Raw genomic sequence first — 22,985 nt, 5'->3', positions numbered from 1 at the left:
GATGGCCGGCTCATGTTCATTTTCTCATCGACCAACACCCCCAAGTCCTTCTCCTTGGGCTGCTCTGAATCTCTTCTCTGCCCAACCTGTAGCTGTGCCTGGGATTGCTTTTCAGTTATAAACATTGAGGTCTTCTCCCTCCTTCCCATCACATCTTATCTAGCAGCCAGTCAGGTCGTAAGCACAAGGCACCTGTTTTCCCACGTGTTATAGAATATAAAGTTTTTAAAAGACGATAGGTAAATACTAATAATTATTTCAATTTTCCCTGTGTTTGTCACTATGTCGTTATACACACATGCCAAACCAGTCCTTAAAAAAGAAGAAGAAAAAAACAAAACAAACCAAACCTTTCTTATTTAAAGTAAAAGCATTAGGTTCCAAAACCTGTACGGTTACATTGTTAAACATTTGCTGTCAAAGTCACAGAAGGGGAAAGGGAAGTGTGTTTAAGACTTCAATCAAATGTTAGCTTGGCTAAACTGCATATAATGTGCTCTTTAAAAGAAGCATTTAAGGCATAAATAAATTAGCTGGGGAAAAAAGACTTTGTGATGCAGAGTAGAAAGGGTTTGTGATTACTCTCAGGAACTTAATTTTTGCTTTTCCTTATTCTGTGAGACCTTATCTGTGCAGATTTAATGTTTCAATAGCAGCATTTATTTGATTTTTTTAATAAAAAATATCAGCTTATGTCTATTCTGTATAAATAGAAAGAAATATAATTGTTGGCCTAACAATACTCTACGTGCTTCCAGTTACAGGAGTCAGATGGGCTTTTTTTCCCTTGTTATCAGGCTTTATCACATTCATCCTCTTCTTCTGTCCTTCAGCGTTTTCACTTACAAAACCTCCTCCTTGCTTTCTATAAAATGCAGCAACATTCATGTCTGGGTTCTGCTTCTGTCACTGGAATAGCAAAAAGGAACATCACTGCCGAGGAACTAGGGGCAGTCACTTTAATTTAGGATGCACAGTTCTTCCTGTGTTATCACAGAGACTTTAAAATGACATCCTCAGGAATCCTACCAGCCGCATTAGCTGACACTGTACAGCTGTGAAAATAAAGCAGACCATTTCCCTGGTGTGACAATCCCAGTGAATGAGGATGAGCAGGCTGTGTAGATCACATTCAGAAAAAAAAAAAGAGCAATTGGGGACTGTTCTTCAACTAATTTCCACTAGAAATGCATTTCATTGAGGCAAAATGTAAAGAACTAGACTACATTAATGAACAGTTGGCCTCAGCAGGAATGTCATCAGCAGGACAGGCTTCAGCCAGGTTGGGAAGGTGGAAGGAAAAAAGGTGATACTGCTTCATAAGAAGCAAACACTGCTTATGCCATTCTGGGAGGATGAAGGTACCTGAAAAGTGTTGCGAATTTACTCTTGTCTCAATGAGGTCTTCTTGCACAGGCAGAATGGCTGGAAGATTCCTCAGGGTAAATGAAAATCTGGATGGAAATCCAACCAGAGGGACCGGGACAGGCTGCAGAGGTGGGACCCTGTGAACCTCATGGAGTTCAACCAGGCCAAGGGCAAGGTCCTGCCCCTGGGTCACAGCAATCCCCAGCACAAACACAGGCTGGGAGGGAAAGGGATGGAGCAGCCTGAGAAGGAGGACTTGGAGTGTTGGGTGAGGAGAAGCTCCCCATGACCCGACTTCAGTGAGTGCTTGAGCCCAGAACCCCCCCCATGTGCTGGGCTGCACCCCCAGAGCGTGAGCAGCAGCTCAGAGGGGGGATCCTGCCCCTCTGCTGTGCTCTGGGGAGACCTGAGAGCAGCTCCAGTACCTAAAGGGGCTGCAGGAAACCTGGAGAGGGGCTTTGGACAAGGGACAGGACAAGGTGGCTTGGAGTAACTGGATCTAGTGAAAAGTGGCCCTGCGCATGGAAGGGAGTTGGAACAGGATGAGCTTTAAGGTACCTTCCAACCCAAACCAGTCTGGGATTCTGTGATTCATTGTATGACATTTTCCCTTACTTTTTCTGAATTTCCCTTTTAGGTGCCCAAAAGATTTATGGATTCGTCTCTGTGGTCACAGCATTAAAACAACATAATTATCTCCCATACGGACAAAGTATTAGAAAGAGAATGCAGAAAGAAGACATTAGAATAGGAATCAAAATAGAAAGTAAAAAGAAGTTAGAACATATTAGAAAATAATCGCCCCAAAGAAGGGGTGACTTCCCAGGGTTGGACACTGTTAAGATTGAGCTAGACAAGGTGCTGAGGCATCTAATCTAGGTCATACTTTGCCCAGAAATGTAGGACCAGAAGATCCTTGGAGTCCCTTCCAACCACGTATTCAGTGATTTGGTATTGGTGTGACTGTCAGTACCACTGTTAAGGCATTTTCTGCTCACATGTCTTGGCCCAATCATTGGATTTGGTTCATTTTGATGACAAGTCAAAGCAAGATGAGATCAATCATCTTTCTTTCATAGCTCCATTTCTTCTGCAACCCTGTTTCTGTGCAGCCTGGAGATGCTGCTGGTATCTCCTTTTACTGGCAAGACCTGCTGGGTTCATCACACTTCATTTGATTCAGTAGAGAAATTACATTTAATGAAATGAAGGAAAGGCACACACTTTTAACAAATATTTACAAATTTTGGCCTGGGTCTTGAGTGCATTCAAGAGCTGTAGGGCAGACTTTTAAATATGTTTTTGGCCATCTTGATAGACACGAAATAGGTTTTGTTTGGTTTTTTTCAGTGAGCCCGTAAATCCAAATACAATCTCATGGTTTCATTCTTGCATCCCCCAAAACCAGCCTGGGTGTCTCGTAAAGCTTCAAACCACACAAATAAAACCCCTGAGCTGGAAATGCCCTTGCTTTTGGAGCAAGGGTGGGAAAGGGGATGGCCTGTGCCTGCTATATAGAAGGCGTGTGGGTGTCCACATCCAGCACCTACAGGGTGGCAAGCAAAAGCATCCCATCACCTCCTGTGTCATGCAGCCTCCTTTGTAGCATTGGTGGAGGGTCCTACAACACTTCAAAACACTTGGAAAGTATAATAAAACTGTTTCAGTAGATTTATTACCTGGTTTCTATTTATGCAACCACTGCTTATGCCATTCTGAGAGAATGAAGGTACCTGAAAAGGGTTGTAAATTTACTCTTGCCTCATTGAGGTCTAAATGCACAGGCAGAATGGTTGGCAGATTTCTCAGTCTAAATGAAAATCAGGACCAGAGGGGGCTGTCTTTTTGTGTTTAATGACTTTTACAACTTTTTGTCTTAATTACCTGTAGCTTAAGGGCTTGGGGTTTCTTTTCTGTTGGTGTTTTTCTTATTCCTTGCTGTTAATGTGTAAATAGCACTGGGAATAATGTTATTTGTTTATTTATGTTGCAGAACCAATGAAAAGGGAAACCATGAAATACTTCTGTTTGTTATAAAAACAGCCTTGTCAAATGGGATTGTTTTATAGAGGGTAGGAGGTGACTAGAAATAACAACCTAAGACCAGAATTGGCTCCCTAAAAGCAAGGTTAGGTTCCCATAGCTCAACTAAAGCCAATAGGATATGTGTTCCCATCTTTAAAATCAACAGAGCAGTCTCTAGAGAATGAAACAATTATAAACCAGCCTATTTCTGGGCTTAAATTACATGATATTTATAGAATCATTCATGTCAGAATTAGCTTTGCTTCAGAATATTAAAAGTAGCCTTAACTCCCAGAGTGCCCTTTTAGTGCAGAATTAACTCTTTTCACTAGCTTAATGTTATCTTTCACAGAGAATTTGGAAACTGTGTGATGAAAATCTCTATTTGTGATATAATAATATCCTCCGGTGCTCTTTGGATTATTTTGGTGGTGGATTTTGTTCAGTTGGTTTTGTTGCTCTTTGGTTTTTGGTGTTCTTTTAAAACAGGTGGCAGTAGGAGGGAATTAGATTATATTTTCTTTATTTTTCTTCCATTCACTTGGACTGAAGTTTTTGTAACAGTATCTGCATTGAGAAGCCTTCCTCTGGGTAGTCTCCACCGAGCAGATTATCTCCTAAAACCTGTAAGGAACAGATTTGTCACCTGCCTTCCGAGTGATCTTTGAGATGCTGATGACCGCATCTGTACACAAGCATGGGATTTGATGGGAGAATAAATGATGCTGATTGTGTGCCTCATTATACAGTTTATGGGCCCAATCCAGCATCCACTGAAACTAAAAAGGAAAAACATCTCTCTGCTTTAGGGAGCTTGGGTCCAGGAGATGCGAAGCAGAGTACTGTGCAGTGTTTATTAAGTGTGGGTTTTCTTTAGATGGTGTAGAGAAAAACGTGGTGTGTAAATCTGATACTTACATAAAATCGCTTTTTTGAAGCTGTAGTAGTTTTCAGGAATCAGAAAATTTGCTAAATATGGAGATCAATACTCTGTTGTTATTTGAATAGTGAAGACAAATGATGCTGGGTGTCTCCTTCCTCACCTGGAGGAAGGAGGAGACTTCCTCACCACCTACAGCAACAGCTGAAACACTTCGATTCAGTTGGTCCCTTCAGACCTGTGTATTAAATACTTTTTGGCTAAATAAGTATCTCCAAATCCTCTCACATCCTTTGTATTGATTTATTAAACTGTTTCCTATATTTCTGTGTACATCCTAATACATTTACTTCTGATCTTTTCTGCGAATGCTTAGTCTCCTGTGCTCTTTCTCTGCTGCCTATTTTCTCTTCAATAAGGCTTTCATTTACATGCAGCAGTACTCTTCATCTTGCTTCTTTTGTCCAACTTATTTATTGAAGTAAGAGTTCATAGAGCACTCAGCAGGAGAAATAGCATTTCTGTGGAGCAGGGCATATGCTGCACATCCTCATGTAAATCCTGAGTGTTTCCATAGTAAGCATTGGCATCTTGGGCATGCCAGAGGCACAATGATAAGGAGTGTGGCTTTTGTGACGATGGATCACATGTGTATTTTAGAAGAAAAACTCATGCAGTACCCAGCAAAATTGCTTACCCTACACAAAGATTACTCCTTGGTAGGTGTTATTAGGGGGCTGGTATCTATTTGGTTCAGTTTTCAACGGTGTTTTTCTGGGTACATATGTATTAATTATATTAAATGTCTATTTTAAATGCCTTCTATTTCCATAACCTTTTCTTCGTTAGGAAATAAAGGCATTCTGGTGTAATATATAGTTGGATTTAGCAATATTCGCTCTCAGTACTGTTCAAAATTTATGAGCAGGAGATAAACCAGATAAACCAGCCATTTAACCAGAATTACCAACCTTTGGCAGAGCTGGTACATGCTGTACATTACACCGTGGTTTCACATATCTGAAGTTAAGGTTTGGTCCTGACCCAAACACTTATGAACATCAAGGAGACAAAATACAGCTATAGATTTTGGCTATAGATTTTGTCATTTGGATCTCTGTGCCCTTCAGATGGTTTTGCCAGTTGACGAGGCTATGAACTGTTGAAATCTATGTTCGTAAAGTCCTGTTTAAACCCAGCTGCTCTTGTTGCATCTCTGTTGGTTAATCTGTTGGGTGTGAAAGACTTCACCTGCATGGCAAGACTGAGCTGTGTTCTTGAGTGGAATTTGCAGGATTTTGGGGTAGGATTTTATTTTTGGGTTTTCCTTTTTGTTGTTTATTTTTACTGTTTTTCTTTGCTGTATAGCTTTTTTTCCTGACAGAGAAAAACAGGACCAAAATACTTATTATGACGCAGCAATGACAGCCTGGAATTTCTGAGAGTTGACATCTGGTGTAATTGACTCAAACTGTAAAATCTCTGAAATTATTTTTCCACAAGCATGTGCAACAAGGGTTTCTAATTTTTTAATGGTTGCTTTCGTCTTCCTGTTAAGATAAATTAGCAATGTGATATGGTATTCCAAAGTGAAAATTTCCCTCTTTATCTATGGGATGGTACCCAAGAAATTATATGCCACTTGCAAATAAAATGACATGGTAAAGAAAAGAAGGGAAAGAAACACTCATGCTCACTCAGAAGACACATCAAATGTGATTTTTATTTGTCTTGACTGCAATATCTGTTTCTTTACTCTGCTATTAGTAAAACTACGAGAGGTCAGCCAGAATATGCAGGAGCTGGTCTTGTGTCTTTTTTGAAGAGGCAAATTGTGCAGCACACGGTATGATGGTAGCGTTTATGGAGTGATGCCTTGCTGAGGAGAGGTGAAAACAGACGAATGTGACTCACTGTGCACCATTCCTCTGAATAGCTCTTTTTCTGGAAGTTGTTTGATCCTTCGCTCCATTCAGACAAACATAAGTGAACATAACACCAATGAAGGCAGGCTCCAGTCCCACTGCTGCAATGGCTTTCCACTACCCTATGCCATTTAAGCTCTTAAATGCCATGAATAGAGACACAGACCAGCTTCCTCCACGATCTCCTCCTGTGAAAAGAGGATGTCATGGTGGTCTGATGCAATAAGAAAAGTACTTACTTTGAATCCAGTCTCTTAATTTACCTGGTGAACAACTGTGTTGTGCAGAGAACCTGAAAGTGAATTGGTGAATGTTAAAAACTTTGAATTTTTTAGTATTTTGACAGTTCTTCTCCCTCAAGGGCCTCAATGTTGTGCCCATGATAATGAGAGCAGGCAGAACTCAAGTAGATGAATGTCTTGTAATTCTTACACTGCAACTTTTTCTTTGAAAGGGATATAGCCCTGAGGGTCAAAACTGTCAGAAATGATACCTCTGTTATTCTTACACATTTCTTTTTTAGCAGTCTCCCCAGCTGGGGTGGTTAATTGTGATCATCAGGTAGGAATCCACCCCATCACTAATGTAAGGGGTTATTTTCTAAAATCCATTTTTAAAGGTTGCTGTGTTTATTACCTAGTCAAAGAATAACAGCCGGGCGCTAGGCTATTTTGATCACTGCATGCTTTACTTCAGAGGGCTTTGTTCAGGACTGCAGCTGGGATTATTTCTCATTTTTCTTGACAACTCTATTGTGCCTTCCTTTATAGGTAACATTATGGCATTAAATCTTCTGAAAGGAAAATAACATTTTTAATGCAGTGGCACTGGGCGGCAAAGGCTGTAATCAAAGTTTGGCCATTCACTCACTCCAACAACATTGTGCAAGTCAATCTCTTCCTTGAAAACAGGATAAGACTTCCAAAATATACCAAAAGAAGACAATTTCTTGTCTTTAACTGTACAGAGCTGTCCCCACTTCTCCCAAGGTCAGGCAAAGCCAGATTTCTCTTTCATCCCATTCCAACAAGAATTAATCGAGAGTCTCAGAGACTGCTACACTGGGCAGGGGACAGAGGGGACAGAGGAGACAGTTGCAGAAATGGATGCTCAGCGCTGAGCCTAAGGACAGGGGCTGTCAGATGGGAGGTCTGAAATGCCCTCAGGAAACTGACTAACTCTGTTCATGGCCTTAATTCAAGTTAAGTACGCTGCTAATGAGGACTGGTGTTCTCTACAGTGAGGCGTGGACTGCAGTCTCTCATTTTGGGAAGCATCCCCATACCCATCTATAGTAGGACAACAAGTTAGACAGGGTCCTCACAAGACATGGGGGAAATGTCACTGGTGCAGGTTGCCTTCTGAAATGTTGGCCGTGACTGGTTGTCTCTGAACAAGCATTAAATAAATGGTTCAGGGTTGGAATAAATAACCCTCAGAGGTCTCTTCCAACCTACACCAGTCCATGCTCTAATATTTCCGTTGCTTTCTATTGCTGTTTTGATAATAAATTCTCAAAGAATCATAGAATCATGAAATGGTTTGAGTTGGAAGGGACCTTAAAGCTCATCCAGTTCCAACCCCTGCCACGGGCAGGGACCCCTTCCACTAGAGCAGCTTGCTCCAAGCCCCTGTGTCCAACCTGGCCTTGAACACTGCCAGGGATGGGGCAGCCACAGCTTCTCTGGGCACCCTGTGCCAGCGCCTCAGCACCCTCACAGGGAAGAGCTTCTGCCTTATCTCCAACCTGAACTTCCCCTGTTCCAGTTTGAACCCATCACCCCTTGTCCTGCCACTACAGTCCCTGATGAAGAGCCCCTCTCCAGCTTTCCTGCAGCCCCTTAGGCACTGGAGCTGCTCTCAGGTCTCCCCTTCAGGAGCCTTCTCTTCTCCAGGCTGCCCCAGCCCAGCTCTCTCAGCCTGGCTCCAGAGCAGAGCTGCTCCAGCCCTCGCAGCATCTCCATGGCCTCCTCTGGCCTCGCTCCAACAGCTCCACGTCCCTCTTGTGCTGCTGCCCCAGAGCTGGATCAGGACTGCGGGGGGGGTCTCCCCAGAGCACAGCAGAGGGGCAGGATCCCCTCCCTTGACCTGTGGGTCGCTGTCTTCCAACATGGCTCAGTTGCAGCCTACATTAATGGTTTCTCCAATAATAGTTGTTTCAGTGATGCAGTGCAGTCAGCTCCTCAAGGGTGGTTCAGACAGACAACACCTCCTTCTCTGTCCAACTACTGGGTTGCTTCAGCAAGTTATAAATTAAATGAGATGAACCCAACCTTGAAAGTTCAGCAGCAGATTTATAATGAAGTTGAACTTTTCTAGTAGTAAACAGCAGTTGAGCTTGGACTAGATCCAGTGTCCTTCACTATAGGAAGATATCCTTCTGCAGGTCTATATATCACCTAATGTATCAATGACAAATACATCCACTACGAGGTCTTCAGAACAAGACTTTTAACTATAGTGATCTGCCTGAAGCTTATTACTGACTGGTACATATTCTGGGTGTGCAGAAAATTAGGCAAATTCATTGAATTCTGTGAATTCAGGTAGATTTAGGGGAGGTGGAGTAATATTATACCAGAAGTTTCTCAACAGCAGCTCTGATGCTGATTCAAAATATCTACCTGCAGGTCCCTAAAGCAAAAGGGCTTTTTAGGAGGACTAGAAAATAGAAAACAAATTATTATGTCTGAGTTGATGTTTTGTGGAGCCCCACTTAATGTTATTGAATGTCCAAAGGCAATGAAAAGTCTTTAATTAAACAGATGCCAATGGGTACATAATTTAAAGGCATATCCTGAATGACCCTTGTCATTAATCCTGAAAATCACTAAAATGTGTCCGGTTGACTAGTGACTTCCAGTCATTTACCTTTCGCTGATGAATTTGTCGTCTGCACCCCATGATAATTAGAGGGACCCCCAGTGCTTCAAATTTTAATGAAAAACACATTTAAACAAAAAAATCTGGAGATGAACCCAGAAATGTTTACTGAAGATAGCATATTTTCACAGCTGGCGAGGGCTGGACTTACTTAAGGCAATGTGTGATACCTGGACTACCCTTGTATTTCAACCAGTGTTTTAGAGACATGGAAAGCTGAAAGCAGAAGCACAGATAACGTTCAATCAGAATTAATGAGTAAGAGCAGCCTTGGGGTACAAAATGGGAAGGAATTAAGCGGTGGGGAGGTTTTAAAAATGCTAAGATAATAATCACAGGCTAAGGATATGGGCCCTGGAGTGGGTTTGCCCTTGCTCTCAGGGATGGATTAAGCATTCTGAGAAAATGCCAGAGCCCCTTCATTTCTCATGAGCTGCCAAATTTTGCTTTTTTCATCAGAGAAGTGAGCCGTAAGATGTGATTGTGTGTCCATTTAGATAATCTAGCTGCATCTGTGAGAAGTCCCTCATTTTGAGGCTGCATTTGAGCCTTCCACCAGTGCCTGCCTGCAACATTGGAAGAGTCACCATCCTGTAAGGTGCAGTTTCTTGATGCATTATACCAAACAAACAGGGAAATAAAATAGTTTTATATCTGCTGCAGAACTATATATAAGCTGTCCAAAACCAGCATGCAGTCGCAGCATGCAAGAGGTGAGAGCAGAGCATCACAAATTAGTTCTGATGAATATTTGTTTGAATTTGAAAATCTGCCTGTGGCTCTTCATGCTCCATTTCTGTTTTCAATAAAGTTTTACAGTCACCAGCCACTTCTTTGATAACTGACTTAAGAACAGGGCCAGAAACTTCCCTTCTCATTTCATTTGAACTTCTCCCAAGGACTTGATTGGGGACAAGATCAGTTTGCATTTGTACTTCAGGCTCTGTCATAGCCGTATGCCATAGCCATAATGATCACCACTATGTGATCATTAAAACACAGTTCTACAACACCACATTTTATTAGTATTCAGCCTCAAACTTAGTGATAGGAGATGTATTTGTATAATCAAAAGGGAAAGTAACACGCTTCTGTGAATAACTGGATGTAACAAGGCTTAGAAGTACTTCAAAGTGCCAGTTTTCAATAGAGCACAGAAAATGCATGCAATTCAGGGATGTTGTCAAGGAAATTTAAGAAATAAAGTTTCTTCAGTGAAACTTAGGGAGGTATTTCACAGGGTATGTTTCTCATTACAGGAAGAAAAACAGGCACGTAGTCGTGTCCCCTTTCATACCTAGTATCTTCATTTCTTGAGAGGAGGCTTTCCTTCCCCTGGATACTGTTCTGTAATGATCTGCAGTCCTGAGAAGCAGGTTGGGATGTGTCCTAGACTAACCTGAAAATTTACAGGGGCAGAAGGGTTTATCTTTAAGATCCACAGCCTGGCTAATTGTCCCTACATCTTGTGATGTGTTGCGTGTGTTGGAAGCGCTGTTGGGTGCACTAGGTCTTACCTCTGTGTCCCAGGCAGAGAAGCCACAATAAATGCACTTGAAGTTCTGCACTGGGAGGTTAAAACTTCCCTGCAGTATCATCATTAGTGGGACAGCATCATCTCACATTCAGGACTTGAGGTTCAAAAAAGTGTGAATATTGGCTTTGAGTAAAATTGAGATGCATCACACTGCTGGACTCACGTCTTCCCTGGCCTGTTACCCCATAGTACAATTATAATCCTCCCCAAATTAGTTGGAAGCAGTGATGTTCTTCACGAACAGTGTTGGTGAGTGGCACATAGCAAGTTACAAAGTCAGAGGAAGTGTCTGTAATTCTGCAGCACGTCTGTAATGAGGAGCAGAACGCTCTACGTGCTTCAGCACTGGCACAACAAGCTGACACTTCCAGATCTTTCTATTCCATCACCCCTAATGCATCTGTCCTTCTTCTGCCTTTCATACTGTTTATTCTCATGAAATTGAAATGTAAAATTCTTTTATTTAATTAAGCTAAGGAGCTGGTCATGGAAAGGAGCAAGGATGAGCTCCTGCCATCAGTTGGAGGGACTAAGGAGGATTTACCAAGCTGAAGACTTGTAACTAGTTTAGATTGCAAAACATCAGAAAAAAAAACAAGTTCTGCCTCTCTCAGATGGCTCTACAGCTTGTTTTTGGGAGTCCACATGGAAGGTGCACATGGTGCTCACTGGCAGAGCACACACAGGAGGGGTGATGGAGAGAGGGAGGTCTCCTCTGGCACTCAGCAAGCCTGAAGGCACTGTCACTGCTTGCTCCCTAGAGACTGGGGCCAGTGCACCCAAAAACCTATGTGGTCCCAGTAATGGGGAAAGGAGTACTAGTTCTCCCACTGCTAGGTGAGTAGGATCCTTTTATGGTTTGCATCCAAGCGGTATATTGTTTCTGGGTGGGTGCAAGAGGAGTAGGACATGCAGACCACTGCAGACTTTTTCCCTTAAATACCACCGAAGGTCAGCTGGCAGTAGATAAGAGCCAGGTAGGTGATGCTGCAATGGAGTTGCTCGGGATTTACTGCACGTCAGGGCTTGGCAGACCCTATTCAGGGAGCCAGGACTCGGGTGGTTTTCTGAGAAAACCTCTTATGTTTTCTGGAAACACTATTCCACGAGAAGGGAGGTGATTGTCGTGAAGATGAGGAACGTTTGATGGATGGTGGGTTGTATGGTTCACTGGGTCTGCTTTCCGTAAGGAGAAGTTCCCCAAATCTCACATCTCCTCTTTCTCTGTACAGTCGTTACAGGCATGCAGCAACAGCCCCAAACTGACTAGCTCTCTGACATTCCCATATGCATTCATGAGGCTGTAGCATGGATGACCTGTGTGTGTACACTCCATTCACGCTGCTAGGAAAATCTCAATGCAGCCTTAGGAATAAATTAGTTTGGGCCCTGGTTGTAAAACATGCAATCCAGAATATTCCTCTTTGGATATAAGTATTTTCAACTCCAGCAACATCTGGCAGTTTTTCCCTTCCTTCCACAGATGTTTCAATGCTTCCTTGTTTCCCTGGCCATTTTAATTGGAATATTCAGCATCATCTTCCATCTTTGAGAAGCTCAAAAATAGCTTTATACCCATTTTTAGAATTTACCTCTTTTTAGCTGCCTGCTCATGATCCTGTCCAAATCCATTCCCAGCCCTCAATGCCCGAGATCAGACTCAGGGAGCTGTTCCAGCACATCATGCGTAGTGAATAGCACCAGATGGCTCCTTTCTCTTCAGAAGCTCACTAGCAAACCTCTATACCCAAAATAGCACCTTCTCTGCTACCAAATTATGCCTTTAGATCTGTACCTTTCTTCTGAGGAACAACTTCTAAGCTTTTTACTTAAGAGGCCCAAAGAGATGCTGCCCAGATGAACTGTACATCATGAGAAGCAGGTCTGCTTTGCGTTTCTTCCTTACCTTACTGCAATAACCTTCATACACGTTAAGACTGGCAAGCTTCTGTTGCAATTGTTATTTCAATAGTAGTGTTATAAAAACATGTAGTTTGCAAAGAAGAGAACCATACAGAGAATTAGTGTCAAAGCAAAGACGGGTTCATGGACATAGGATCTCCGTCGGTTTTTAAATGGAACGTGCACCACCCTGTTGCATATGTTCTAACAGGGGGAATCTCCTTCAGTGCTGCAGGCACATAAATATTTAGTAAAGAGGTTTAGGGATTAATTATTTGACTGTGCTTTTTTTGATTTCCTCTTTTCATTTTCTGTGGCAGTGATGGTGTTTTGTGGTTTGTGCTGTTGGGCATCTAACACCTTCCTCCTCCAGAGAAAGGGGGAGTTAGCCCCCTTTGAGGGATGTCTGGACAGCTCGTGGTATCAATACAGCATAGTAAGGGCACATGCATAAACATTATCTCAAATGGAATATTTTCTTTCAAATATTCTCGAGATTTTGATTTTGATCTGAATCTTAATAACCTAATTATTCTGAAATTATTGTCCCCTTGCTTTATAAACTCTTAATCATGAGGCTCTCAGACAGATATTGTTTAAGCAATCAGTATCAGTATAATCAGTAATTAAAGTGATAGCCAACTACAGGTGCTGCTAAGTGCTAACAATTAAATGCATTTGTAATTGAAAACTTGATTGAAGTATTGATAGCTGCTTTGATCCCTGGACCTGGAAAGTTCCAGTTCATTTTCTTATAGTTGCCTGAAGCCCTCAACAAGTTAGCGATATTTTGCAGGTGTTGTGAACCCGGGAGGTGGAATTCAACCTTTCCTTGCCTGACTGATATGAATAAAAATTGTACCATTGATCAGAAGAGGTTTTGCTGGTTGTTGAATGACTTTAAGGAGTTTGTATGCATGTTGAGAGGCAGCTCTGTGCACGTGGGTTTGCTGCCTCTGTACATATGAAGATGGCAAATCATTCAATAGAATCATAAAATCATAGAACAGTTAGGGTTGTAATGGACCTTAAGGTCGTAGAATCGTAGAATGGTTTGTGCTTAGAAAGCACCTTACAGACCTTCTAATTTCAATTCCCCCCCCTTCTGCTGGACCAGGTTGCTCCTAGCCCCATTTATCCTGGCCTTGAACACTGCCAGGGGTGGGGCATCCTAGATTGCCACGCGAGCAACGTTGCCTACAGTATGGGTAATAGCAGCACCCATGTCTGTTTGCTGGTTGGCCTTATGGGGCTTCACAATTCCATGTATCCTGGCCACTTCAAATTCAATCATCCTCAGAGGAGCAAGGAAGAGCTGAGAGCAAACGCTCATAGTGAGTAATTGTGTCATTGACATAACAACGAGTTAAAATAAAAAGAAATATATCACTACAGTTATGGAAATATGCTGTAGATGGTTTTCCTAATAGAGGGGTTATTTTCATAACGAAAAATTTAGGCCCAACTTTGCATGAGAAGTCAGAGCTTTGAAAATGTCCATGAGTATGTTGTTCTTTAAAAATAAAGAGCATTTCAAACTAATGGTATCTGTTAGTTATTTCAAAAGGTTTAAAATACACTTACAAAATTAGTATGTTAGTTATAATTGTACAATGAAATGGCTAGAAGTGCCCCAAAAATATCTAAAATGCTTCAAAACAGATTTTTCTGCTTAATAAAATGAGAAATAGAAAGTAACGTTCACGTATCCTAACTGATATCTGAAAGATATCCATGGCTGGGCCAGCTGTGCCATGCAGTCAGGAGAAACTGGGCAATTCCAAAGGCAGGCACTGGTGATGAATTTCTTTGGACATTCCCCTTTCTCACTGCAACTGTAAAATAGAATCATAGAATCATGGAAAGGACCTTCACAGGTAGCCTAGTCCAACCCCAAAAATGCTAATTTGAGGTGTCTAAGCTTAGCTCAGAGGAACATCACCAAGTTTTAGACATTACAATTCTTTTCTTTTGAATGCCTGGGTGTTCCCAAGTTGAAAAGCACTCAGGTGCACCGTACATGCAACAATATTTCAGAAGCAGTTGTGCCTTAAGAGCTCCTACATTTGCAAAGAGAGAAAATTATGACTTTTTTCACTGCTTGCTTTCAAACCTCACTATGTTCTGTTTGTTTTGTTCCTTGCCACCATAACCAAGTATTTGCCTGAGGTTCGTGACTCCTCTAAGCCTTGTACTTGTTTGTTTCATCCTCTCTTCTTTTCAAATTAGTGAAGGCACCCTGAGGCGTTTTTAGCCTTAAGTTTTTTCCACAGCACATCATTATTATCACTTTCTTTCTTTTTTTATCGTTTGGTTTTTTTTTTTGTAAGACTGTGTTGATCAAATGGTTGAAGTATTTGATCATGCAACTCTAATGTAAGAGCTGTCTGGAATCGTATTTCAGAAGAGAAATACCCTCAGTAGATAATACCGGCTGAAAAGGTCTTCGCACCTGAACAAATCTCCCAATATTTTTTTTATTTCTTGCCTTCTCTTGGGTGAAAAAAAAAAAATTTTAAAAATTTGGCCTGTAGCAGGTTTGGTTGCTCTCCCACAACACTGGAAATGTCTTTCAAAGTAAGGCTTTTCATTAAAATTCATTCCTTTAAAAGCATCCTTTCATTAAAAACACCATACAGGATCTCTGTAGACTCCATAGGTCTGATTTTTAAATAGTTTTGACTTTCCTTACAGTGTTTGGGTAATAAGCTTCTGTGTCAGATACATAATATAGAATAAGTATTTCCTGGGAATTTTTCTCTTCTTCTAAAGAGAACTCACACAAAACAAAAAAAAACCTGTACAGTACCCCATGCGTGACCTCAGGATGCTGAATTTCTTGGTGAAATCCATTATTTTGCAGTTGTGCCAATCTTAGCACATCTTACTGCAAAAATAACACAATGATTTTCATGTTCTCTCAAACACTAGCCTGCTTTGAAGTACATCTGAGGATTAGACATATTTATTTTAAATACTGGGGGTTTTTGAGTTCCTTCTTGAGTCTTGCCTGTTTTTAAAACGTACCTAATGTGGGAGATAATACATTTTTTCCAGCAGCTGTTCAGGTAGTTTTGATTTAATTGTTTAGCAGAAATGGTGCTTGAATGCTTCTGAATGTGCAGTTCACCCAGAGGAGATTATTGAGGCCAAGATTAATTAGTAGCAGTTAAAAAAAACACAGTCAGACATCCCCATGAATTTTGGCAAGCACAGAAAAGCTTTTTATCAGAGGCACAGGACAGCTTCTGAGTGCTCCCATTAGATCTCTAGCAGCCTTTCTCTGGGATGTGTCATTGTGTTCAGTGGTGGCTGGTCTTACATACACACCCAAATCCCAAGGGGCTTTTAAGGATGAAAGATGAGTCAAACTGGTTGAGAAACTTTCTACTCAGTGTGCTGAGGGATTACAATTATTTGCAATAGTGTCCTGGGTGGTTTATTGTGGTTTTGGATATAAGCCTTGCTTCTGACAGGTTCAGCTTATTTATGCTAGTATTCAAATTTTCATTTCTTCAAGCTTCTACTATTTCAGCTCGCAACTGCACTCTCGCCCTCTGGGTGTATTGAAACCATTGATACTTCAGAGGGACTGTGGGAAGTTTTGTTTGTTTGTTTGCTTTTATTGCTATTCTTAGTATTTAGTGTGTCAACGCAACATTTGACAGACCCTGGGTGTCTTCAGTGCCCTTTGCTATTACTAATAAAAGCTAAACAAAGGCAGTAGCAGTGTTTGAGGTTTAAAGTAGCTCTGCAAAATTTCAGAACGCTTTAGGAAAGCACCTAAAAGTTGTTCCTAGCTTCCACGTAGAGGGAGTGTTAAGTGTTTCTGTGGGGTCGTTGCCCAATGACCTGGCTCCCAAATATGCCATTTTACTCTGGAAATTAGTTTCAAATCCCAGCTCATGTATGGGTCATATTTGGAATGAGAAATGTGCTGTTTCTTGCCTTGTAGGGAGAGCAACAGCCCCTTTTGTTGTTGCATGAAATAATCAAGTTATTCAATTTTAGAACTTTTTCCAACTTTTTACAAATGAGGTGTGTTCTAGATGCTTAATCAATGTAAATTCACAACAGACTCTTATTCCAGTTTCCATTCCCCTGCCTTGAAGTGTTCAGGCTTTGTTTTTTAAACCGAGTGTCCTGGGTTCAGCAGTAGCACTCATTTTTCCCCTTCTTGGTAGCTGGTGCAGTGCAGTGTTTTGACTTTCAGCTTGGGAACAGAGCTGATAGTGATGTTTAGGTTTGGCCAAGGACTTTGTGAGCCTCATGCTCTGCCAGGGAGGAGGGGAGGCCAGGAGGAAGCAGAGACAGGACACCTGACCCAAACTGACCAAAGAGGTATTCCATACCACAGCACGTCATGCCCAGGAGGTAACTGGGAGTTAGCCGGAAGGGCTGGGAGACTGCAGGGTTGGAGGAGGTATCGGTCAGAGCTTGGTCGGGCTGGGGGGGGGCGAGTTATCGGTCGGCTGGTGGTGAGATGATGTATTCTCTTCCCTTGTTATTTCCTTTATCATTATTATCATTGGTGGTAGCAGTAGTGATCTGTGTTATACCTTAGTTACTAAACTGTTCTTATCTCAACCCGTGGGAGTTGCATTCTTTTCGATTCTCCTCTCCGTCCCTCCGAGAGCAGGGCGAGGGCAAAAAAGGGGGGGAAGTGAGCGAACGAATTACCTGACTGGGTTTAAACCACGACACCGAGTTAACCTGTGCTGAGCCAAGCATTCAGTAAATAGTCCACTATTGACTGCTAGATAGGGAATGTCAGCCACAAAATTTCTTCCAAAAAAGTGAAATCTCCAGTGGGCTTTTATCCTGGGTGTGCCTGCCAAACCCTTTAAAGGTAGTGGTTGCTCTGTGAGATGCCTTGCATCCCATTGCATCCCCGTGCTGTTTGGCAGCTCATGATATGCCCCTGTGTATTTACACCAGTGTTATTCTCAAATATTGATTTAGTTTAGCTTCACCTTTCAGGCAGAATACCCCACAGCCTTAAGGCACATGATCACCTCTACTTAAAATTTTGTTGAGTTTCGGAGTCCTTCTCCAGCGTGGGAGGGGGTTGAATCTCCATGGTTTTAAGGTCCTCTCCAACCCAAACCAGTCTGTGGCTCTGCGATTCTATGATTGTATCAAATTCTTGGTTTGTGTGTCTAGCAGCTTTGATTGTAGATAATTGATCTTCCATTGTGGAGGAAAAAAAAAGGAAAGAAATGTACAGAGTGACTTAATAAAGAAAAAATCAGAAGAAAAGCATATGTGCAGAGACAAAGTGCGACAGGGAGACTTCATGAAGCAAGTACTAGTCCTTTGCTACCATAACTGAATGAATGTTTGCAAATATCTGCTAATGAATATTTATGCCCAGAAGATTATTGATAAAACAAGCTGACAGATGGTCTTTGCACATCTAGAAACTTTGATTTGATAAGATTCATGAGATTTCTGATGCTCCACGTTTCCAATCAATGTACAGATAACATGCCATCTTTTTCTTACTGTACTCAATAATTATGAAAATGAGATAATGGAAATATCCTATGGTTTTGGAAACTACAGGGAAGATGTTAAAGTTTCAGCGCAGGTTTAGTAAGTTCCATTGGGCCAACAACTCTTCTCCCTGGAAAAGTTTATCGAATACAGTTGAATTAGGAGGGATTATGCTGTGTACTTTGCAGTCCATAACAGGCCATTTGCAATGTCCAGGGCATGCGCAGCTCTGAGCGAGGGCAATGTTAGACATCCAAGCAAAGCCGAGCTGCTCACAGTGATTTCCTAATAGTACAAGGAAAGGACCATGCTCCTGTTGAAGAAGGCTCATTTCACCAAATGGAGGTGGCCAGCAGCCTTTTACAGTACTTTTCTACATGGCATTCCAAGCAGGAATTGCTTGGAATTCCTACAATCCTACAGATTGCTTGGATTCCTACAATCCTCTTGAAGCTGTTTTTATTTTATGGTTTTCTTAGGAATTCTGGTATAACAGAAAGGAAATGTTTTCTTTCTGTTGGTTGCCTCTCGGATGAAGTGTGAAGCAATAGAGCAGTAGTCATTACTGCTCTCTTTCAGTGGAAGAAAGAACAAGAAGCTTGTCAGAGCCTTACTTATTGATTTTCATGGAGCAACGAGTCATATATTAAGTACTATTGATAAAAAGCATCGTTGTGGTGTCCATGGAGACCAGGTTAAGGTGAAAGTGAACTGTTACCGCTACAGTGACAGCTTTACGTGGATCTGTAAAGAACCAGCCTTTTCCTCTAATCATAAGAAACATCTTATTTATTCTACCTGGAGTGTTAGATCAAACCCATTGCTTCTGTGAGCCCTGCTGTGCAGGGCGGTGCGGTCACTCTTGACTTCAAGGCAGAACACGGGATATATGGGGTCTTGAAAAAACTGCTCAGCACATGCAGGTGTTGGAGTTCCAAGTGCTTCGATGCTTCGGTTGGAACTCATTTCCATCTTTTTAAGTCAAATTAGTGTCAAGTTCAGGCTGCAGATATGGCTGCAATATCCTTAGAAGCTGCACATGTGTAAATCTCACATGTAATTGTATGCCTGCGTGCAACAGGCTTTGTGCTCTGCTGTGTTTGGGCACATATTTGGGCACACATGGAGAACATGCTTGGACACTGTGACACTTACACCAGTGTGCCCTTCCTTTGGAAGCCTTCAGGATTTTCTATGATCAGAAGGGTAGGACCAATGCTGACTGGTCAGGGTTTGGCATTGAGAGCCCAGGCTTGTGCAACCTGATAATGAAATGGCTTGAGAGAGGCTGGAGTCACTCCTGCTCCAGTTCCAAAATGGTTATGCCATCTTTTGGTCTGCTAAATGGTTGCTGACTGGCCCATGGAGGGTTTGAGCCACCCCAATTGCCGGTCTATTGCTTTAATATTGTTCCAGTATTTAAAGGGTGGCTACAAAGAAGACAGAAACTCTTTTGACAAGGAGCCACATAGAAAAGATGAGGGGTGGCAGGCACAAGTTACTCCTGGGGAGATTCCAACTGAACACAAGAAGAAAATTTTTCCCAATGAGAAAAATCAGCCACTGGAAGGGGCAGGTGAAAGATGGAGCTGTTGTTTCTTTCCCTCCTCTGAAAAAATATCCAAATGCCCTGCTTTCTCCTCTATCTGTGAAATGGGGCAGGCAGTGTGTCTCCTCCTTATAACTGGGCTGGAATATAGAGAGATGTTGAGGGGTCCATGGTGACAGTGCGGCTCCATGTCATGCAGACATCAGAAGAATTGGGAGTGCACCAGTACCAGCCAGTGAGTTACCTGTAGATGTCCGCAAAGCTGCCACACTAAGATGTTTTAAAGCCATTCTCTGTGTGTTTGCAGTCTCCCATAAACATTTTATATGTAGGCAATTTCAATATGCAAAGTGACCAAATCTGTTTCTAAAGCAATCACTCTGTGTTTTGAAAAATGGAGTTTGTTCTGCCCTAATGCAAAAAACTCAGCATTATTTCACTCACCAATGAAACGCTGAAGTATTGATTTTGAAATGTATAATTGATTGTAACAATAAATCACTGGGCAGTATATGTGCAAAATTGATTTTTCTATTGCAATAATTAATTGGATATGTGCTATAACATATTTATGCAGGGACTAAGCAACTCAATGATGGCAATAAATTGTATTTGGTCAAACACTATCCGCTGTGATGTGGTTGACTTTTCCCTTTGTCTAAAAATTTGTAATACAGTGCTGTAAGAGATAAGATAGGCACAAGTGTGCAACGGTAGGCCTTGCTCCATGAGAAACTCTTAATGCCCTGAATAACTTCCATCATGCTAAGGAAAAACACTCAGAGGACTAGAGACTTTCAAGGAACAGCTGGTGCCCAGATTGTTTCAGCAGACAAATGTTGATGTACAGTATCAGCTCTGTTATCAGTCCAGCCCAATAAATCTGGTGTTTTTTCCTGGACAAGATGATAGAAACTGTAATAAAGACTAGAGTGAATAGGCATAAGGATGAACATGATATGATGAGCAGGGATCAATAAAGCTTTTGTGGAAGGAAGTCCTGTTTCACATGCCTATTAAAGCCCTTTGAAGGAATCATTCAGCACATGGGCAAGGAGATCCCAGTTGATAGCGCTGGATTGGGTTTCCTAAAGCCTTTTGATAAGATCACTCACAAAAGGCTCCTGCAGAAATGCAGTTGCTGCAGTGTAAGTAAAAAGATCTTTTTGTGATAAACAACCGATGTGATAAAGAGCAAAGGATAGAGGGAGGTGTTGGCTTGGCTGAGGAGCGCTGGCATGGAGTCATCAGTGATGTCAGCTGGGATCCACGCTGGCTAGTGCACAGGATGGAGGGGGAGGAAACAAGGTTTAGCAATTTAGTGTACCGTAAGTGAAAGCTGGTTGCTAAAAATCCATACAATGTGGAGTGAATGGCAGATAAAAGAGTAGATGAAATTCCATGTGGTTAAATAGAAAGTGATGCAGTAAAAACATGAGTACCCACTGCTAAGCCCTGAATTAGCTGCTGCTGCTCGGGAAGAAGGTCTTGCTGTTAAAAGTCTGGAAGCACAGTGATCTGTAGTGGTAAAAGCACCACTGAGTGTTGGGATTTATTGGTAAATGAACAGGGTTGAGAAGAAAAAGATCGCTGCGGCAGCGCATAGACCTGCCGTGCTCCCTCCGCCTAACATAAGAGGGAAGAAAAGGTACAAGAGCTAGTGGCAGGAATGGCAAGTACATGGATTGGCTTATGTATCACAGGGGCAAAATTCCTTCGGGGCTTTCTCCAAGGGCAGAGGTGTCAGAGACTAGTGTCTGGCCATGCAGGGGTGGGATGGACTCATGAAGAAGGGATAGTTTCTCTTTGGGCAATTAGGCTGAGATGAAATCCCTCATCCAATCTAGCAAGCAACATTTAGAAAAGAAAGTGGCTGGTCCTGGTTAATTGCATTGCTGCTGTCTCTGAAGAACAGCTCAGTGAAAATTCTCTTACATGTTGGGAAAATGAGGTGCAGTGTCTACTCAATCCCAAAGCTGATTTTTCTAGACCATATGTGTCCTAGTGGTCCGCTGAAATGAAAAATTCCTCAGAAGGAATAAAATTTACTCTTCAAATTGATTGTCTACATAGCCATCCGCTGCTACAGAATGTACAGTTTTCTTTATGCCAGTGTGACTCTTTTTAGTTTTGATTTGGCTTTCATCTTAAAGTAGTAATTTAGTTGAATACATATTGTTATTACAAAAACATATCCTTTTTCTTTTTCCTTCCCCCCCCCCCCATTTTATGTTTTACTTCTGTCATATCTTTTAAGTGAATAAAGCAACAATAATATCTCTTCTTTTACAGAGCATCAAAGTTAGCTGGTTGCCTCCACCACCAGGTACTCAAAATGGATTTATTACGGGCTATAAAATCCGGCATAGAAAGACTACCCGCAGGGGTGAGATTGAAACACTGGAGCCAAACAACCTCTGGTACTTGTTCACAGGTCAGTGTTCACATGGTACAGCCTTGCAAGGTTTTGATGAATTAAATGCTTTGGGAATAAAATATACTTTCACTTCAAGGAAGCATTGATTTCTTTGCTGGCAGGTAACATTTATTGTGTTGTACAAAGACAATCTTTATAGTGCTTTTTTTTCAAAACCAATTTTTTCCTTAATGTTTTTATCATATGTTTGTGTGCTGGACCTTAACATTAATGAATTTGAAGCTGAATTTCTAGTGTTTGATGTCTTAAGCCTCAGCTGGTATTTTTTAGATCACTCAGCCAACATCTCCTATTTTCTCATGGATGCAAAAACATTGATTTCCCCAGTTTCTTTTCCAAGATTTTCAATGGAAAATATCTCCCCACAGAATAAAAAGTGCAACAGTAGATCATAGCAAAACTATAATTGTGATGAATGAAAGTAGCCAAACGAGTATCATAAGGGTAACAGCGAATTCTGGTAGGTGAAAGTGAATTTCATCTGGATTCGTGTATTACACCCAAGACATAACTAAGAAAGCAAGGGACAAAATTAAACTCTAACAAGGTCAGTGGCACCTTTGCCACTGAATTTAGCATAACCATGATTTCACCTTAAATGACCTTCTTTATGTTTATTTTCACATGTAAAATGTAACCTGTGAGAATTAGAAGTAATTCTGAAGCATGTATTTCAGAATAAACAAAATAATTTTCATTGGAAGGGAGAGGGGTATTTTATTTCAAAATTGAATAAAAACAGAAGTAGAATGCTGTTATAAAGAAGACCTTTAATAGTGAAATCTCAACCTGGTCATCTAACCTAGGCCCTTGACCAAAGCCCCTATGGGACCTCTTGTGAAAGCTGTATATCTAACAGCTGCACAGCAAACAAGTACTTGCTGGGGGTACACAGCATCTTCAGCACCTTCAGCAAGTTTAAGGTTTCTTCCAACCTAAACCATTCTGTAAGTCTACAAAATATATACGCATTTCTACGTATT

General features: G+C 41.5%; 1 protein-coding gene across 1 annotated transcript in view; it reads left to right on the top strand.

Moving 5' to 3' along the window:
• DCC (DCC netrin 1 receptor) overlaps nt 1–22,985 on the top strand; it is a 602,068-nt gene that overhangs the window by 480,010 nt on the left and 99,073 nt on the right. Inside the window, exon 13 of the mRNA XM_062615397.1 lies at nt 21,858–21,999. Coding sequence (XP_062471381.1) covers nt 21,858–21,999 — 142 coding nt within the window. The remainder of the gene's footprint in view (nt 1–21,857; nt 22,000–22,985) is intronic.

The sequence above is a fragment of the Pezoporus occidentalis genome, unplaced genomic scaffold (assembly GCF_034315485.1).
Source record: "Pezoporus occidentalis ecotype Australia unplaced genomic scaffold, CSIRO_AGI_Poc_V1 ctg180, whole genome shotgun sequence".
Classification (NCBI taxonomy): domain Eukaryota; kingdom Metazoa; phylum Chordata; class Aves; order Psittaciformes; family Psittacidae; genus Pezoporus; species Pezoporus occidentalis.
Note: the sequence above shows the minus strand (reverse complement) of the source record. Positions and strands in the feature narration are given on the sequence as shown.